This window comes from Oncorhynchus clarkii, unplaced genomic scaffold, assembly GCF_045791955.1.
Source record: "Oncorhynchus clarkii lewisi isolate Uvic-CL-2024 unplaced genomic scaffold, UVic_Ocla_1.0 unplaced_contig_10581_pilon_pilon, whole genome shotgun sequence".
Lineage (NCBI taxonomy): Eukaryota > Metazoa > Chordata > Actinopteri > Salmoniformes > Salmonidae > Oncorhynchus > Oncorhynchus clarkii.
The window spans coordinates 62792-82209 of record NW_027261087.1 but is presented as its reverse complement, the minus strand read 5'-3'; the positions used below and the strand labels follow the sequence as shown (position 1 = coordinate 82209).

At 42.2% G+C, this 19418-nt stretch overlaps 2 protein-coding genes across 2 annotated transcripts in view; both read right to left on the bottom strand.

Annotated features, from left to right (window-relative positions):
• Nucleotides 1-4834: 4834 nt before the first annotated feature.
• Nucleotides 4835-6127, bottom strand: LOC139404708 (transmembrane protein 121B-like). Its single transcript, XM_071147340.1, has one exon. It carries the CDS (start codon nucleotides 6125-6127, stop codon nucleotides 4907-4909), a length of 1221 nt encoding a protein of 406 aa, XP_071003441.1. The 3' UTR covers nucleotides 4835-4906.
• Nucleotides 6128-9132: 3005 nt separating this feature from the next.
• The window catches only part of LOC139404710 (probable E3 ubiquitin-protein ligase makorin-1), a 48861-nt gene continuing 38575 nt past the window's right edge, over nucleotides 9133-19418 (bottom strand). The window contains exons 5-8 of the mRNA XM_071147341.1: nucleotides 12193-12407; nucleotides 11172-11282; nucleotides 9955-10093; nucleotides 9133-9724 (exon numbers count right to left, since the gene is read on the bottom strand). Of these exons, the coding sequence (XP_071003442.1) occupies nucleotides 9509-9724; nucleotides 9955-10093; nucleotides 11172-11282; nucleotides 12193-12407 (681 nt within the window). The 3' untranslated portion in view covers nucleotides 9133-9508. The remainder of the gene's footprint in view (nucleotides 9725-9954; nucleotides 10094-11171; nucleotides 11283-12192; nucleotides 12408-19418) is intronic.

Here is a 19418-nt window from a genome sequence, read left to right as displayed (position 1 = left end):
CTAAACCGATCTGGGGCCCAGGCTATCTTGTATCATCTCTAAACAGATCCAGGGGGCCAGGCTATCTTGTATCATCTCTAAACAGATCTGGGGCCCAGGCTATCTTGTATCATCTCTAAACAGATCTGGGGCCCAGGGTATCTTGTATCATCTCTAAACAGATCTGGGGGCCCAGGCTATCTTGTATCATCTCTAAACAGATCTGGGGGCCAGGCTATCTTCTATCATCTCTAAACCCCAAGTCACAAATTGTAACCTTTTCAATATCTCAATATGCGGCCGTGTCATCGGCACGTAAATAATATGTGAAAAGTATAAAAAACACTGTAAATACATTGGCTTGATTGATTAGGAACAAACAGAAGCAAGAAAGAGCCATTCCAGTTTTATTTGAGGTCAAATCAACCAACATAAGGCTAGGTAGAAGGGCACCTCAGTCCCATCAGCCAACATAATGCTAGGTAGAAGGACACCTCAGTCCCATAAGGCTAGGTAGAAGGACACCTCAGTCCCATCAGCCAACATAAGGCTAGGTAGAAGGACACCTCAGTCCCATCAGCCAACATAAGGCTAGGTGGAAGGACACCTCAGTTCAATCAGCCAACATAAGGCTAGATAGAAGGACACCCCAGTTCAATCAGCCAACATAATGCTAGGTAGAAGGACACCTCAGTCCCATAAGGCTAGGTAGAAGGACACCTCAGTCCCATCAGCCAACATAAGGCTAGGTGGAAGGACACCTCAGTTCAATCAGCCAACATAAGGCTAGGTAGAAGGACACCTCAGTTCAATCAGCCAACATAAGACTAGGTAGAAGGACACCTCATTTCCATCAGCCAACATAAGGCTAGGTAGAAGGACACCTCAGTCCCATCAGCCAACATAATGCTAGGTAGAAGGACACCTCAGTCCCATCAGCCAACATAAGGCTAGGTAGAAGGACACCTCAGTTCAATCAGCCAACATAAGGCTAGGTAGAAGGACACCTCAGTCCCATCAGCCAACACAAGGCTAGGTAGAAGGACACCTCAGTCCCATCAGCCAACATAATGCTAGGTAGAAGGACACCTCAGTCCCATCAGCCAACATAAGGCTAGGTAGAAGGACACCTCATTTTAAATCAGCCAACATAAGACTAGGTAGAAGGACACCTCATTTTAAATCAGCCAACATAAGACTAGGTAGAAGGACTCCTCAGTTCAAATCAGTCAACATAATGCTAGGTAGAAGGAAACCTCAGTTCAATCAGCCAACATAAGGCTAGGTAGAACGACACCTCAGTTCAATCAGCCAACATAAGGCTAGGTAGAACGACACCTCAGTTCAATCAGCCAACATAAGGCTAGGTAGAAGGAAACCTCAGTTCAATCAGCCAACATAAGGCTAGGTAGAAGGACACCTCAGTTCAATCAGCCAACATAAGACTAGGTAGAAGGACACCTCAGTTCAATTAGCCAACATAAGACTAGGTAGAAGGACACCTCAGTTCAATTTAGCCAACACAAGGCTAGGTAGAAGGACACCTCAGTTCAATCAGCCAACATAAGGCTAGGTAGAAGGACACCTCAGTTCAATCAGCCAACATAAGGCTAGGTAGAAGGACACCTCAGTCCCATCAGCCAACATAAGGCTAGGTAGAAGGACACCTCAGTTCAATCAGCCAACATAAGGCTAGGTAGAAGGACACCTCAGTCCCATCAGCCAACACAAGGCTAGGTAGAAGGACTCCTCATTTTAAATCCCTCAATATAAATATCCTAATTTGACTTTATATGATAAAATATAATGTCCTTTTATTCCACAACGCTTCATGAAGGAACCCATCAACAATCCTGTTCACTTCACACTGCACTCAAAAAGGCACCATTTTTTTTTCTTAATAAGTGTTTTTTTCATTCCTATTCATCACCTACCTGCATCTTCATCATAGCCTGGTCTCAGATCAGTTGGTGTTCTAGCCAACTCCATACAACACAAACAGTTTGGCGTGCATTGAGGCTGAGTAACAAGGAGCTGGCGTGATGGCACATACAGACTGGAACTCAGGCTATATTCAGCTCACTCTTTTTTTTCCCCCCCATCAGGAAAAAAGAAAGTGAAGGACAAACAAATGTCACAGATCACCATTAGGTTGAATGAATTATATCACATCCAAGATCTTTTTTTAATGACCAGAGGCTTAGGTACTGGAAACTAAAGGGACTCCTTTTTGTAACACAGTAAATACGAGATGGCGGCTGATGTTACGTACTGTACAAAAGTGTCTTCTCTGCAGACTGCGTCCATTACCAATATGTATTTGGGTACTTTTTTTATCAAACATAATTTTGGTGTTTTTCACTGTATGAGAAGATCCATGAGGAGAAACAGAGACCTACATTTTGAGATGACAAGTGTTTACGATCGTGATTTATTCTCCGATCTGTCTGTAATCCCTGCATTCTCTCAACCCTGTTCTATTGGTTGCACAGTGACCTATATTTCTCTCATCCACATAAGGGTCTTCTGTTAGGTAATAATAGCAGTGTTTTTTTTATTTTTATCCAGAGTTCCGGCAATAGGATGTCAAACACCTCGCATATCAACGCCACACCCATCTGATTCCGCATATCAACGCCACACCCATCTGATTACGCATATCAACGCCACACCCATCTGATTACGCATATCAACGCCACACCCATCTGATTACGCATATCAACGCCACACCCATCTGATTACGCATATCAACGCCACACCCATCTGTTTACGCATATCAACGCCACACCCATCTGATTACGCATATCAACGCCACACCCATCTGATTACGCATATCAACGCCACACCCATCTGATTACGCATATCAACGCCACACCCATCTGATTACGCATATCAATGCCACACCCATCTGATTACGCATATCAACGCCACACCCATCTGATTACGCATATCAATGCCACACCCATCTGATTACGCATATCAACGCCACACCCATCTGATTACGCATATCAATGCCACACCCATCTGATTACGCATATCAACGCCACACCCATCTGATTACGCATATCAACGCCACACCCATCTGATTACGCATATCAATGCCACACCCATCTGATTACGCATATCAACGCCACACCCATCTGATTACGCATATCAACGCCACACCCATCTGATTACGCATATCAACGCCACACACATCTGATTCCACAGCTACACATTCCTTCATAGCACCTTGGAGTAGATTGTCTCATCATGTTCGATCGAAACGATATCACATTTATATTCACTTTTTTGAAGCTCCGTTCATTTCTGGGTGACAAATTGGCAAGGCTGACCCTGTATAAATTCCATCAGTCAAGACTGTCAGTACACATGTTGACAGATAGACAGACAGACAGACAGACTGTCAGTACACATGTTGACAGATAGACAGACAGACAGACAGACTGTCAGTACACATGTTGACAGATAGACAGACTGTCAGTACACATGTTGACAGACAGACAGACAGACAGACAGACAGACAGACAGACAGACAGACAGACAGTACACATGTTGACAGATAGACAGACAGACAGACAGACAGACAGACAGACCAGATAGATAGACAGACAGCCCAGATAGACAGACAGACAGACAGACAGACAGACAGACAGACAGACCAGATAGACAGACAGACAGACAGACAGACAGACAGACAGACAGACCAGATAGACAGACAGACAGACAGACAGACAGACAGACAGACTGTCAGTACACATGTTGCCAGACAGACAGACAGCCCAGATAGACAGACAGACAGACAAACAGACAGACAGACAGACAGACAGACCAGATAGACAGACAGACAGACAGACAGACAGACAGACTGTCAGTACACATGTTGCCAGACAGACAGACAGCCCAGATAGATAGACAGACAGACGATATTGACTGGATGCAAAGAGGTAGGCCTTGTCTTAAGGAGAGAGAGAGAGAGAGAGAGAGAGAGAGAGAGAGACAGACAGACAGACAGACAGACAACACGCTGACAGACAGACAGACAGACAGACAGACAGACAGACAGACAGACAACACGCTGACAGACAGGTGACAGACAGACAGACAGAGACACAGTATAATAAAGAGGTTGTTCTATAGCTGCCTGCTCCATCTCATATCATCATGACACATTGTAGTGCTACTTCAAAGCATACATTAAAATACACATAGTGATGTCAAATTCTTTAAGAAATATCAATTGATTTATATTGATAACATGAAATATTCCCCCCAAAATAGTTTAGGAAATGAGAGGACATGATTAAACATTAGAATCATTACGTATACCGCAATTACACACTAATTAGGTATCTATATTACCACAAGGTTTCCATCTATTCATTGATTAGGAAATGCTATTTGGAAGTTTCACAGATTGAGAGACAAGACTCTACCAACGTAAAACATGACTTTACATCGACATTGACACCATATCCAAGACTCCCATTTCAAAACGACAATCGTTGGCCAGTGGCCAGGTCTGCCAGGTTGGCCAGTGGCCAGGTCTGCCAGGTCTGCCAGGTCTGCCAGGTTGACCAGATCTTAAGCAGGTGTAGTTGATGCATAATGATTCTGTAGCACCTGTTGTTATCAAATGTTCACATCTGAATAAATGACAAAATCGTCAATAAGGCTGTCGTTGATGCATCCTCATTGGCACCCTATTCCCTATTTAGTGCACTCCCTTTGATCAGAACCCTATTAGCCCTGGTCAAAAGTAGGTGCACTATATAGGGCATAGGGTGCCGTTTAAGGGCGTAACCCTGTCCCTCAAAATTCTTCCTTCAGCATCACTCATGTGCCTTCCACCCTCCAGGGGGATAAAATAAAATCCAGGCCGTTTTAGGTCTAGGTAGTGACGGCCAGGGTGAGATCCAAGCCGGGCCTATGACTGCGTGGTAACCGCCAGGGTGTTGACATATCCATGGGGACACATATCGTTCTCTGAGACACAGTGAGAGAACTGCGCCGGGTTGCTTCCCTCACCGAACCTCCTGACACCCCGCACTGTGAAACACTGTTCTATCAGCTCCAGACACTTACAGGCCAGGAAGAACATATTCTTGAACATGAACACTGAGACGGGCATCTCGTGAACATACACCTGGAAACACCGCACCACCAGAAGTGGGGCGTTGACCAACACACCGACCAGGAACCTAGCCCAGACCCAGCGACAGCGCATCTCGGAGGCTGTCAACTCGTATAACCACACCACTGGGACGCCCAGGGCGATGAAATACACCGAGATGACCGTGTATTTTAAATAGACCGTCGGTATCTCGTTCTTCAGATACAACTCCACCAGGGTAAAACAGTCTGCGAGGTCCAGACAGGTGGTGATGAAGCAGCTTTGGGACCGGTGGCGCGTAGCTCCGTTCTGGTCCTCGGTGATAGAATTGACGAGACAGTAGAGTAACGGGACCGAGAGCAACGTGATAATCTTAAATCCGGTTACACCGAACGGAACTTTGAGCGCGATGAGATCTAATATCGAAGTCTCTAGAATGAGGACTATTTTAGGGGTGCAGGCGATCACGTAGATTAACCAGGCCAGGTAGGCGTAGGTAAACTCGCCGAGGTTACAGCCGAATATAGAGTTCTTTTGGTGGAACCCACACGCACGCTCTCTCTTGCTCCTGGCGTTCTTCATGAAGAAGATCCCCCAGCCAGAGATCACCACCAGATCCGTGGCGATCCACGAACACCAGTACAGATCCGTGAAGATAATGAGGTAGAAATCTAGAATGCCTCCTTGGAATATCAGAATGAGGAAACACAGGATCTTGTAGAGAACGTTCCTCTTGGACCGCTGGCCGAACAAGGGAGCGGTCTGCATGAATTCCTCAGAGGTCATGATATAGGCGTCTGTAATAGCGGAGGATACTCCGGATACCAGCGGCTTGATGGAGCTCTCGTCTGGGTTGATACTCCCCGCGGACGTCTGTGTGTCCCTCCTGGACGAGGCGCTACGTATGAACAGCTGTCCGACTCCGTAGTCCGGGGCTAATGAAACCGGTGAGTCCGGGCAGATCACAGCTGCTTGGGGATGGGGATAGCTGGAGCTGGCCTTGGGGTTGTCGGCGGCACCAATTTCTGCTATCATTGTATGCATGTATTTGCGCGTTCGCTTCCCTTTCTCTCTCTCTTCTTTTTCTTCCCTGGTTTGGTAGTGATATATGCTTTTAGCACAGAGTTTCTAAACCCAGAGGCGCAATATCGCGATACTTCCGGGAACAAGCCAGTGTTGAGGGCTTGAGAAGTCAATGAGAGACGTGAAAAATTCTTCCTTAGTTAACTTTCTCAAAATCTAAAGGCACAACCTATATTCGAGCCAATGTCTTAAGTAGTTGAACGTGTTGCCACTCCAACTTCGTGAAAGTGACAAACTGACACGTTTTAATTTTCCTTAAAAAATGACTTTATATTGAAGGAGTGCCTTTAATTTGACGGCATGCACAATTACGTAATTTTTACGCATGCGCCTAGCTTGCCAACATTGCCATGACATCGCCTACAAGCGTGATCGGAGATTTCTATTGGAGAAGCAGTTTCTACCCGTCTTCCTACTGTACTGTCTTTGCTTTTAGGTTGGAGAGCGATAGGGGGCGCGGCGTAAACCAAGGCATGGTATTTCTCTCCCACTGGAATGAAATGCGGTGGACGGAATTATTGCTGTGTGCAGATGCGTATCACCAATCGTTTTGTTCTTTTTTTGAGCTTTCCAGGATTTTTAAATTGAGACTCCTTTCCCAATAATTCCGCAACATTGGACACGAATCATACTGTTGATATAACGGTTGATCTATCCCTAGGATTTGTTAAGCAAAATCCCTTGGTATTCTAGGAGTGCCTGGCAATTGATAGGCAAGGCTATTTATAAAGTGAGGAGCCAGGAATAGATTAGATATAATTCCGTCACCTCTTCAGAGGTGTCATACAGGAAGTAGAGGCTTCATGTCTAGAGGTGACAGGAAGTTGAGACTCCATGTCTAGAGGTGACAGGAAGTAGAGGCTCTAGCCCTATAGCTCTGGTGCAGGGCGTCGTTGTGCTCTCACCATCCATCACTATCTATAATGAGCTAGCAGCCTGAAGACACCCTGGACCAGAGCTAGTCTAGCCCTCTGGTCTGAAGCATTTCTAGCTGAATCCTCCAGTAGAGTAAATGGACTACTGGTGTCTCCATGTGTCCAGAACACCGAGACCTCGGTTACCCAGGCTTCATCCCACCCGGTCTCCATGTGTCCAGAACACCGGGACCTCGGTTACCCAGGCTTCATCCCACCCTGTCTCCATGTGTCCAGAACACCGGGACCTCGGTTACCCAGGCTTCATCCCACCCTGTCTCCATGTGTCCAGAACACCGGGACCTCGGTTACCCAGGCTTCATCCCACCCAGGCCCCATGTATCCAGAACACCGGGACCTCGGTTACCCAGGCTCCATGTATCCAGAACCTCCGTTACCCAGGCCCCATGTATCCAGAACCTCAGTTACCCAGGCCCCATGTAACCAGAACCTCAGTTACCCAGGCTCCATGTATCCAGAACCTCAGTTACCCAGGCTCCATGTATCCAGAACCTCAGTTACCCAGGCTCCATGTATCCAGAACCTCAGTTACCCAGGCTCCATGTATCCAGAACTATATGGAACAGAGGTGGATTCTGGGACATAAGACATTCAGAGAGACAGCAGAGAGAAGACAGTAATATGGACCGACGTCCCCCCCCCCCCGATGTCACATCAATTCCCCACCGTACACAGACATGTCATTAAAACATGCCGCGGTTGATTGGCTGGGACAGCAACAGACATGTTGATTGGCTGGGACGGCAACAGACCTTCAGAGTGAGGACAAAGCACGGCAGAGAATGCTAAACCTTGAACGACTGCCCCCCCCCCCCCCCTCCCCGAGTAGGGACTTGAGTTAGTTGGGTAACAAAATAATGCATTCTGGGTAACACAACAGATCACATAGAACCACCATGTCAGAGCCCCCACTTAAAATGTAGAAATGTAAGTGAAATTCCAAAACATATATAGACACACGTGTACTACATATATAGACACACGTGTACTACATATATAGACACACGTGTACTACATATATATAGACACACGTGTACTACATACAAGCCATAATATCAGAGCACAAGTTTAATGATCAATAATGAATTCCACTCAGTAAAGCAACCCTGGTAACTTTTGATAATAAACTTTAATTTCAAGTCATGATGGATGGTTGTGGACCATAGAAAAACAAGAAGAGAAACATAATATATATATAGTGCATTCTAAATGGGAGTTCAAAGAGAAGTAGTAGTGACCAAGACACAGGACTGTGTTCCAAATGGCACCCTCTCTAGACCACTGGTGGTTCACTAGAGCCCTACGGTATAAGGATCAGACCTGGTAGAGTTCATGCCCCTGAAGAAATGAGAGGGGGGGGTGGGGGTGCAACAATATTGGGAAGGTGTTCCTAATGTTTTGTTCACTCAGTGTATCGTCACAATATGGCGCCACTAGGGACACAGAGTCAGCGAGTGTCACTATCAGCTCGGTTCTGAGGGGAGACTTGTCATTAGGTACCACGGGTGTTCCTGAATAATAGCTGCGATTCGATCGGGGGGGGGACAAAATAAAAGTGGCCCATTTAAAACAAACAACTTTAGATATTGTAAGTTGTTCCCCGAAGGCCCCCCCCCCCCCCCTTTGACAGAGGAGTCGTCCTCATCCCCCTCCTTGACAGAGGAGTCGTCCTCATCCCCCTCCTTGACAGAGGGAGTTCCCACCACCAGGGAGGAGGGAAAGAGAGTGAATCAAGAGGGTACATGTGAATATAGGAAGTCGACAGGACTGCTGTCTCCCTCCACCCAATATACTCAGTGCATGAGCAGAGGACTACAATACCCATGACCACCACAGACATGACATCATCACCAGGAAGTATAGTTGTGTAGAGTTGGTTGTGGTGCATCATCCTCAAAACAAAACAAAACACAAGTCTTAAAAACATCACCTGGGTAAAAACGGTAAGTCAAACCCACGTCCACAAATAAACACTGTTTATTAGCGATATTTTCCAAAAAATGTTTGTAATTTTTTCCCCCCTTTGTTTTTGTTGTTGTTATTTTATTTTATTTTTACATGAACCTGACACGGATAGATAAATTCACAAGGACAGGATGTTTCTAGAAAAATGGTTTTACACCCACCTGTTTCATTTACCCCACTGTTTTCATTTACATTTGTTTTTTTAATCTGTTAATTCTTCTCCTTCTCCTTCTTCTTCTTCTTCTTCATGTAGTTGATTTCTGAATGAAAGGCCTGCCCCAACGGCACTGCCACAACACAGAGGAGAGAAGCTACTGTCCAAACACACAAGACAGTCCATTCTACAGCACGGTAAAGGTAAAGAGGGGGGGGGGGGGGGGGGTAGTCAAAAACGATAAAGGGGGGTTTCAACGGTAACGTTAGGGAGATGTTGCTATAGGTAAATCTCGTAGATATCGTCCAGCTCTTCGTGAAACAAGTCCCATTCGTCCTCCGAGTCCGTGACGTCGTCGTCGGTTCCCGCGGCGAGGAGCATGAGGAGCATCTCGCTCAGTTCAAAGGTCACCATCTCCTCGTCCTCGTTGTCCAAAGAGTCGCTGCTGTTCTCCCGCTCTTCAAACAGGTCCCACAGGGGTGTCCTCCTCCAGTTCTGGAGGGGAGAACAGGAATATATTTAAAAAAAAAACAGGAATTCGTTTCGGTATTACGAAAGCAGAACAGGAAGCGTTTTACAATAGGGCTGAGAACTTCTGGACCGTAAACACAAAATGTCCAAATGCCACATCGGTGTCTGTTAAACGTATGAACCCCCATAGGAAAACCAAAAATGGTCTCAATCTATTTCTGACAGAAAGGACATTTGTCAGGGCAGCGTCTTACCCTGTTCCTGCCGTTGCACCCTGCTGGTCTCCTCTGAGGCTCCTCCAGCCGCCCGTCAGGGAAGGCGTGTTTGTAGAAGCAGTTGGAGCCAAACGGGCAGGTGCCCCGACCCTGGTCGAAGTAACGACAGGCTTTAGTCCTGAGGAACAGAGACGGACGGGACCGTCAGCAGAGGACAGTGATTATTACAGATATAGATGAGGAACAGAGAGACAGACCCCCCTCCTATCGTCAGTACATATCTTACCCCCTCCTATCGTCAGTTAGAGCGTTGGACTAGTAACCGGAAGGTTGCAAGTTCAAACCCCCGAGCTGACAAGGTACAACTGTCGTTCTGCCCCTGAACAGGCAGTTAACCCACTGTTCCTAGGCCGTCATTGAAAATAAGAATTTGTTCTTAACTGACTTGCCTGGTTAAATAAAGGTAAAATAAAATAAAATAAATAAATCTTACCCCCCCTCCTCCTATCGTCAGTACATATCTTACCCCCCCTCCTATCGTCAGTACATATCTTACCCCCCCTCCTCCTATCGTCAGTACATATCTTACCCCCCCCTCCTATCGTCAGTACATATCTTACCCCCTCCTATCATCAGTTCATATCTTACCCCCTCCTATCATCAGTACATATCTTACCCCCCCTCCTCCTATCGTCAGTACATATCTTACCCCCTCCTATCATCAGTACATATCTTACCCCCTCCTATCATCAGTACATATCTTACCCCCCCCTCCTCCTATCGTCAGTACATATCTTACCCCCTCCTATCATCAGTACATATCTTACCCCCTCCTATCATCAGTACATATCTTACCCCCTCCTTACATCAGTACATATCTTACCCCCCCTCCTCCTATCGTCAGTACATATCTTACCCCCTCCTATCATCAGTACATATCTTACCCCCCTCCTCCTATCGTCAGTACATATCTTACCCCCTCCTATCATCAGTACATATCTTACCCCCTCCTATCATCAGTACATATCTTACCCCCTCCTATCATCAGTACATATCTTACCCCCTCCTATCGTCGGTACATATCTTACCCCCTCCTATCGTCGGTACATATCTTACCCCCTCCTATCGTCGGTACATATCTTACCCCCTCCTATCATCAGTACATATCTTACCCCCTCCTATCGTCGGTACATATCTTACCCCCTCCTATCGTCGGTACATATCTTACCCCCTCCTATCATCAGTACATATCTTACCCCATGCCATCCTTGTATTTCTGTATCAGTTTCTGCTTGTCTTCCTTGTCCTCCACCCAGTACTCACTGGGGATGACGAAGTTGGACGTTATCCGACACTCTGGACAGGACCTGGGAAGAGAGAGAGAGAGGTTTAGTTGGACGGGACAGGACCTGGGAAGAGAGAGAGAGAGGTTTAGTTGGACAGGACAGGACCTGGGAAGAGAGAGAGAGGTTTAGTTGGACAGGACAAGACCTGGGAAGAGAGAGAGGTTTAGTTGGACAGGACAGGACCTGGGAAGAGAGAGAAAGGTTTAGTTGTACGTTATCCGACACTCTGGACAGGACCTGGGAAGAGAGAGAGAGAGAGAGAGAGGTTTAGTTGGACGTGACCCAACACTCTAAACAGGTGTTGGGTCATCTACCTCAATAAGCTGTAGTAGTCTCATCTACCTCAATAAGCTGTAGTAGTCTCATCTACCTCAATAAGCTGTAGTAGTCTCATCTACCTCAATAAGCTGTAGTAGTCTCATCTACCTCAATAAGCTGTAGTAGTCTCATCTACCTCAATAAGCTGTAGTAGTCTCATCTACCTCAATAAGCTGTAGTAGTATTGTCTACATATTGCAGCATACACTGCTTTGGTTTTAGGTCTATATTTATTGTCATGTGTTCATTGTATTTTTGACTACGTGCTGCAAAATTAATTGTCCCTCGGGATAATAAAAACTACTTCCTAACTTGATGATCTTGCCCCTCGGGATAATAAAAACTACTTCCTAACTTGATGATCTTGTCCCTCGGGATAATAAAAACTACTTCCTAACTTGATATTCTTGTCCCTCGGGATAATAAAAACTACTTCCTAACTTGATGATCTTGTCCCTCGGGATAATAAAAACTACTTCCTTACTTGATGATCTTGTCCCTCGGGATAATAAAAACTACTTCCTAACTTGATGATCTTGTCCCTCGGGATAATACAAACTACTTCCTAACTTGATGATCTTGTCCCTCGCGATAATAAACACTACTTCCTTACTTGATGATCTTGCTCTCGAACGTCTTGGCGCTCCTCCACTTGCGGATGCACTTGAGGCAGTAGCAGTGGCAGCAGTTGGACAGGATGCCGAAGCGTCTCTCACTGGGGTTGGCCTTGTCAAACACCACCTCCATACACACGCCACACTGCATGTCCTTACTGCGCTGGATGGCAAACGACAGCTCCATGTCCTTCTCATGGGCCTCGATGCAAGCCTGAAGAGGAATAACAAAGGTATAGCTAACCCCTATAATGCATTATGAAGCCTGGGGGGGGTACTAAAGGTATAGCTAACCCCTATAATGCATTATGAAGCCTGGGGGGGGTACTAAAGGTATAGCTAACCCCTATAATGCATTATGAAGCCTGGGGGGGGTACTAAAGGTATAGCTAACCACTATAATGCATTATGAAGCCTGGGGGTGGAGGATAAAGGTATAGCTAACCACTATAATGCATTATGAAGCCTGGGGGTGGAGGATAAAGGTATAGCTAACCACTATAATGCATTATGAAGCCTGGGGGGGGAGGATAAAGGTATAGCTAACCACTATAATGCATTATGAAGCCTGGGGGGGAGGATAAAGGTATAGCTAACCACTATAATGCATTATGAAGCCTGGGGGGAATACTAAAGGTATAGCTAACCACTATAATGCATTATGAAGCCTGGGGGTGGAGGATAAAGGTATAGCTAACCACTATAATGCATTATGAAGCCTGGGGGGAATACTAAAGGTATAGCTAACCACTATAATGCATTATGAAGCCTGGGGGTGGGGGATAAAGGTATAGCTAACCACTATAGTGCATTATGAAGCCTGGGGGGGGGGGGGGTACTAAAGGTATAGCTAACCACTATAATGCATTATGAAGCCTGGTGGGGGGGGGGGGTACTAAAGGTATAGCTAACCACTATAATGCATTATGAAGCCTGGGGGTGGAGGATAAAGGTATAGCTAACCACTATAGTGCATTATGAAGCCTGGGGGGGGGGGGGGGTACTAAAGGTATAGCTAACCACTATAGTGCATTATGAAGCCTGGGGGGTGATTAATAAAGGTATAGCTAACCACTATAATGCATTATGAAGCCTGAGGGGAAACCAAAACAAGTTAACCACCAGAAACCATCACGGGGCAGATAACAAAACAATGATGAAGTCATTGGAAATGATTAAATGTCTCAATTCTAGAACACGGACACTTTGTAGTATATAAATACAGTATCTGACAGTAAAACATGGAGACCGTAGTATATAAACCATGGAGACCGTAGTATATAAAACATGGAGACCGTAGTATATAAATACAGTATCTGACAGTAAAACATGGAGACCGTAGTATATAAAACATGGAGACCGTAGTATATAAAACATGGAGACCGTAGTATATAAAACATGGAGACTGTAGTATATAAAACATGGAGACCGTAGTATATAAAACATGGAGACCGTAGTATATAAAACATGGAGACCGTAGTATATAAAACATGGAGACCGTAGTATATAAAACATGGAGACTGTAGTATATAAAACATGGAGACCGTAGTATATAAATACAGTATCTGACAGTAAAACATGGAGACTGTAGTATATAAAACATGGAGACTGTAGTATATAAAACATGGAGACCGTAGTATATAAATACAGTATCTGACAGTAAAACATGGAGACCGTAGTATATAAATACAGTATCTGACAGTAAAACATGGAGACCGTAGTATATAAAACATGGAGACCGTAGTATATAAAACATGGAGACCGTAGTATATAAATACAGTATCTGACAGTTAAACATGGAGACAGTAGTATATAAAACATGGAGACCGTAGTATATAAAACATGGAGACCGTAGTATATAAATACAGTATCTGACAGTAAAACATGGAGATTGTAGTATATAAAACATGGAGACCGTAGTATATAAACCATGGAGACCGTAGTATATAAAACATGGAGACCGTAGTATATAAACCATGGAGACCGTAGTATATAAAACATGGAGACCGTAGTATATAAAACATGGAGACCGTAGTATATAAATACAGTATCTGACAGTAAACCATGGAGACCGTAGTATATAAACCATGGAGACCGTAGTATATAAAACATGGAGACCGTAGTATATAAAACATGGAGACCGTAGTATATAAATACAGTATCTGACAGTAAAACATGGAGACCGTAGTATATAAAACATGGAGACCGTAGTATATAAAATATGGAGACTGTAGTATATAAAACATGGAGACCGTAGTATATAAATACAGTATCTGACAGTAAAACATGGAGACCGTAGTATATAAAACATGGAGACCGTAGTATATAAAACATGGAGACCGTAGTATATAAAACATGGAGACTGTAGTATATAAAACATGGAGACCGTAGTATATAAATACAGTATCTGACAGTAAAACATGGAGACTGTAGTATATAAAACATGGAGACCGTATTATATAAACAATGGAGACCGTAGTATATAAATACAGTATCTGACAGTAAAACATGGAGACTGTAGTATATAAAACATGGAGACCGTAGTATATAAATACAGTATCTGACAGCAAAACATGGAGACTGTAGTATATAAAACATGGAGACCGTAGTATATAAATACAGTATCTGACAGTAAAACATGGAGACCGTAGTATATAAAACATGGAGACCGTAGTATATAAAACATGGAGACCGTAGTATATAAATACAGTATCTGACAGTAAAACATGGAGACCGTAGTATATAAAACATGGAGACCGTAGTATATAAAACATGGAGACCGTAGTATATAAATACAGTATCTGACAGTAAAACATGGAGACCGTAGTATATAAATACAGTATCTGACAGTAAAACATGGAGACTGTAGTATATAAAACATGGAGACCGTAGTATATAAATACAGTATCTGACAGTAAAACATGGAGACCGTAGTATATAAAACATGGAGACCGTAGTATATAAAACATGGAGACCGTAGTATATAAAACATGGAGACCGTAGTATACAAAACATGGAGACCGTAGTATACAAATACAGTATCTGACAGTAAAACATGGAGACCGTAGTATATAAATACAGTATCTGATAGTAAAACATGGAGACTGTAGTATATAAAACATGGAGACCGTAGTATATAAATACAGTATCTGACAGTAAAACATGGAGACCGTAGTATATAAAACATGGAGACCGTAGTATATAAAACATGGAGACCGTAGTATATAAAACATGGAGACTGTAGTATATAAAACATGGAGACCGTAGTATATAAATACAGTATCTGACAGTAAAACATGGAGACTGTAGTATATAAAACATGGAGACCGTATTATATAAACAATGGAGACCGTAGTATATAAATACAGTATCTGACAGTAAAACATGGAGACTGTAGTATATAAAACATGGAGACCGTAGTATATAAATACAGTATCTGACAGTAAAACATGGAGACCGTAGTATATAAAACATGGAGACCGTAGTATATAAATACAGTATCTGACAGTAAAACATGGAGACCGTAGTATATAAAACATGGAGACCGTAGTATATAAAACATGGAGACCGTAGTATATAAATACAGTATCTGACAGTAAAACATGGAGACTGTAGTATATAAAACATGGAGACCGTAGTATATAAATACAGTATCTGACAGCAAAACATGGAGACTGTAGTATATAAAACATGGAGACCGTAGTATATAAATACAGTATCTGACAGTAAAACATGGAGACCGTAGTATATAAAACATGGAGACCGTAGTATATAAAACATGGAGACCGTAGTATATAAATACAGTATCTGACAGTAAAACATGGAGACCGTAGTATATAAAACATGGAGACCGTAGTATATAAAACATGGAGACCGTAGTATATAAATACAGTATCTGACAGTAAAACATGGAGACCGTAGTATATAAATACAGTATCTGACAGTAAAACATGGAGACTGTAGTATATAAAACATGGAGACCGTAGTATATAAATACAGTATCTGACAGTAAAACATGGAGACCGTAGTATATAAAACATGGAGACCGTAGTATATAAAACATGGAGACCGTAGTATATAAAACATGGAGACCGTAGTATACAAAACATGGAGACCGTAGTATACAAATACAGTATCTGACAGTAAAACATGGAGACCGTAGTATATAAATACAGTATCTGATAGTAAAACATGGAGACTGTAGTATATAAAACATGGAGACCGTAGTATATAAATACAGTATCTGACAGTAAAACATGGAGACCGTAGTATATAAAACATGGAGACCGTAGTATATAAAACATGGAGACTGTAGTATATAAAAACATGGAGACTGTAGTATATAAAAACATGGAGACCGTAGTATACAAATACAGTATCTGACAGTAAAACATGGAGACCGTAGTATATAAATACAGTATCTGACAGTAAAACATGGAGACCGTAGTATATAAAACATGGAGACCGTAGTATATAAACACAGTATCTGACAGTAAAACATGGAGACTGTAGTATATAAACCATGGAGACCGTAGTATATGAATACAGTATCTGACAGTAAAACATGGAGACTGTAGTATATAAAACATGGAGACCGTAGTATATAAAACATGGAGACCGTAGTATATAAATACAGTATCTGACAGTAAAACATGGAGACCGTAGTATATAAAACATGGAGACCGTAGTATATAAAACATGGAGACCGTAGTATATAAAACATGGAGACCGTAGTATATAAAACATGGAGACCGTAGTATATAAATACAGTATCTGACAGTAAAACATGGAGACCGTAGTATATAAAACATGGAGACCGTAGAATATAAAACATGGAGACCGTAGTATATAAATGCAGTATCTGACAGTAAAACATGGAGACCGTAGTATATAAAACATGGAGACCGTAGTATATAAAACATGGAGACCGTAGTATATAAAACATGGAGACCGTAGTATATAAAACATGGAGACCGTAGTATACAAATACAGTATCTGACAGTAAAATATGGAGACCGTAGTATATAAATACAGTATCTGACAGTAAAACATGGAGACTGTAGTATATAAAAACATGGAGTCCGTAGTATATAAAACATGGAGACCGTAGTATATAAATACAGTATCTGACAGTAAAACATGGAGACCGTAGTATATAAAACATGGAGACCGTAGTATATAAAACATGGAGACCGTAGTATATAAAACATGGAGACTGTAGTATATAAATACAGTATCTGACAGTAAAACATGGAGACTGTAGTATATAAAACATGGAGACCGTAGTATATAAAACATGGAGACCGTAGTATATAAAACATGGAGACCGTAGTATATAAAACATGGAGACCGTAGTGTATAAATACAGTATCTGACAGTAAAACATGGAGACCGTAGTATATAAATACAGTATCTGACAGTAAAACATGGAGACCGTAGTATATAAAACATGGAGACCGTAGTATATAAAACATGGAGACCGTAGTATATAAAACATGGAGACCGTAGTATATAAAACATGGAGACTGTAGTATATAAACCATGGAGACCGTAGTATATAAATACAGTATCTGACAGTAAAACATGGAGACTGTAGTATATAAAACATGGAGACCGTAGTATATAAAACATGGAGACCGTAGTATATAAATACAGTATCTGACAGTAAAACATGGAGACCGTAGTATATAAAACATGGAGACCGTAGTATATAAAACATGGAGACTGTAGTATAGAAACCATGGAGACCGTAGTATATAAATACAGTATCTGACAGTAAAACATGGAGACTGTAGTATATAAAACATGGAGACCGTAGTATATAAAACATGGAGACCGTAGTATATAAATACAGTATCTGACAGTAAAACATGGAGACCGTAGTATATAAAACATGGAGACCGTAGTATATAAAACATGGAGACCGTAGTATATAAATACAGTATCTGACAGTAAAACATGGAGACCGTAGTATATAAACCATGGAGACCGTAGTATATAAAACATGGAGACCGTAGTATATAAAACATGGAGACCGTAGTATATAAAACATGGAGACCGTAGTATATAAAACATGGAGACCGTAGTATATAAATACAGTATCTGACAGTAAAACATGGAGACCGTAGTATATAAAACATGGAGACCGTAGTATATAAAACATGGAGACCGTAGTATATAAAACATGGAGACCGTAGTATATAAAACATGGAGACCGTAGTATATAAAACAAGGAGACCGTAGTATATAAAACATGGAGACCGTAGTATATAAAACATGGAGACCGTAGTGTATAAATACAGTATCTGACAGTAAAACATGGAGACCGTAGTATATAAATACAGTATCTGACAGTAAAACATGGAGACCGTAGTATATAAATACAGTATCTGATAGTAAAACATGGAGACTGTAGTATATAAAACATGGAGACCGTAGTATATAAATACAGTATCTGACAGTAAAACATGGAGACCGTAGTATATAAAACATGGAGACCGTAGTATATAAAACATGGAGACCGTAGTATATAAAACATGGAGACCGTAGTATATAAATACAGTATCTGACAGTAAAACATGGAGACCGTAGTATATAAACCATGGAGACCGTAGTATATAAAACATGGAGACCGTAGTATATAAAACATGGAGACCGTAGTATACAAATACAGTATCTGACAGTAAAACATGGAGACCGTAGTATATAAATACAGTATCTGACAGTAAAACATGGAGACTGTAGTATATAAAAACATGGAGTCCGTAGTATATAAAACATGGAGACCGTAGTATATAAATACAGTATCTGACAGTAAAACATGGAGACCGTAGTATATAAAACATGGAGACCGTAGTATATAAAACATGGAGACTGTAGTATATAAATACAGTATCTGACAGTAAAACATGGAGACTGTAGTATATAAAACATGGAGACCGTAGTATATAAAACATGGAGACCGTAGTATATAAACCATGGAGACCGTAGTATATAAAACATGGAGACCGTAGTATATAAAACATGGAGACCGTAGTATATAAAACATGGAGACTGTAGTATATAAAACATGGAGACCGTAGTGTATAAATACAGTATCTGACAGTAAAACATGGAGACCGTAGTATATAAAACATGGAGACCGTAGTATATAAAACATGGAGACCGTAGTATATAAATACAGTATCTGACAGTAAAACATGGAGACCGTAGTATATAAAACATG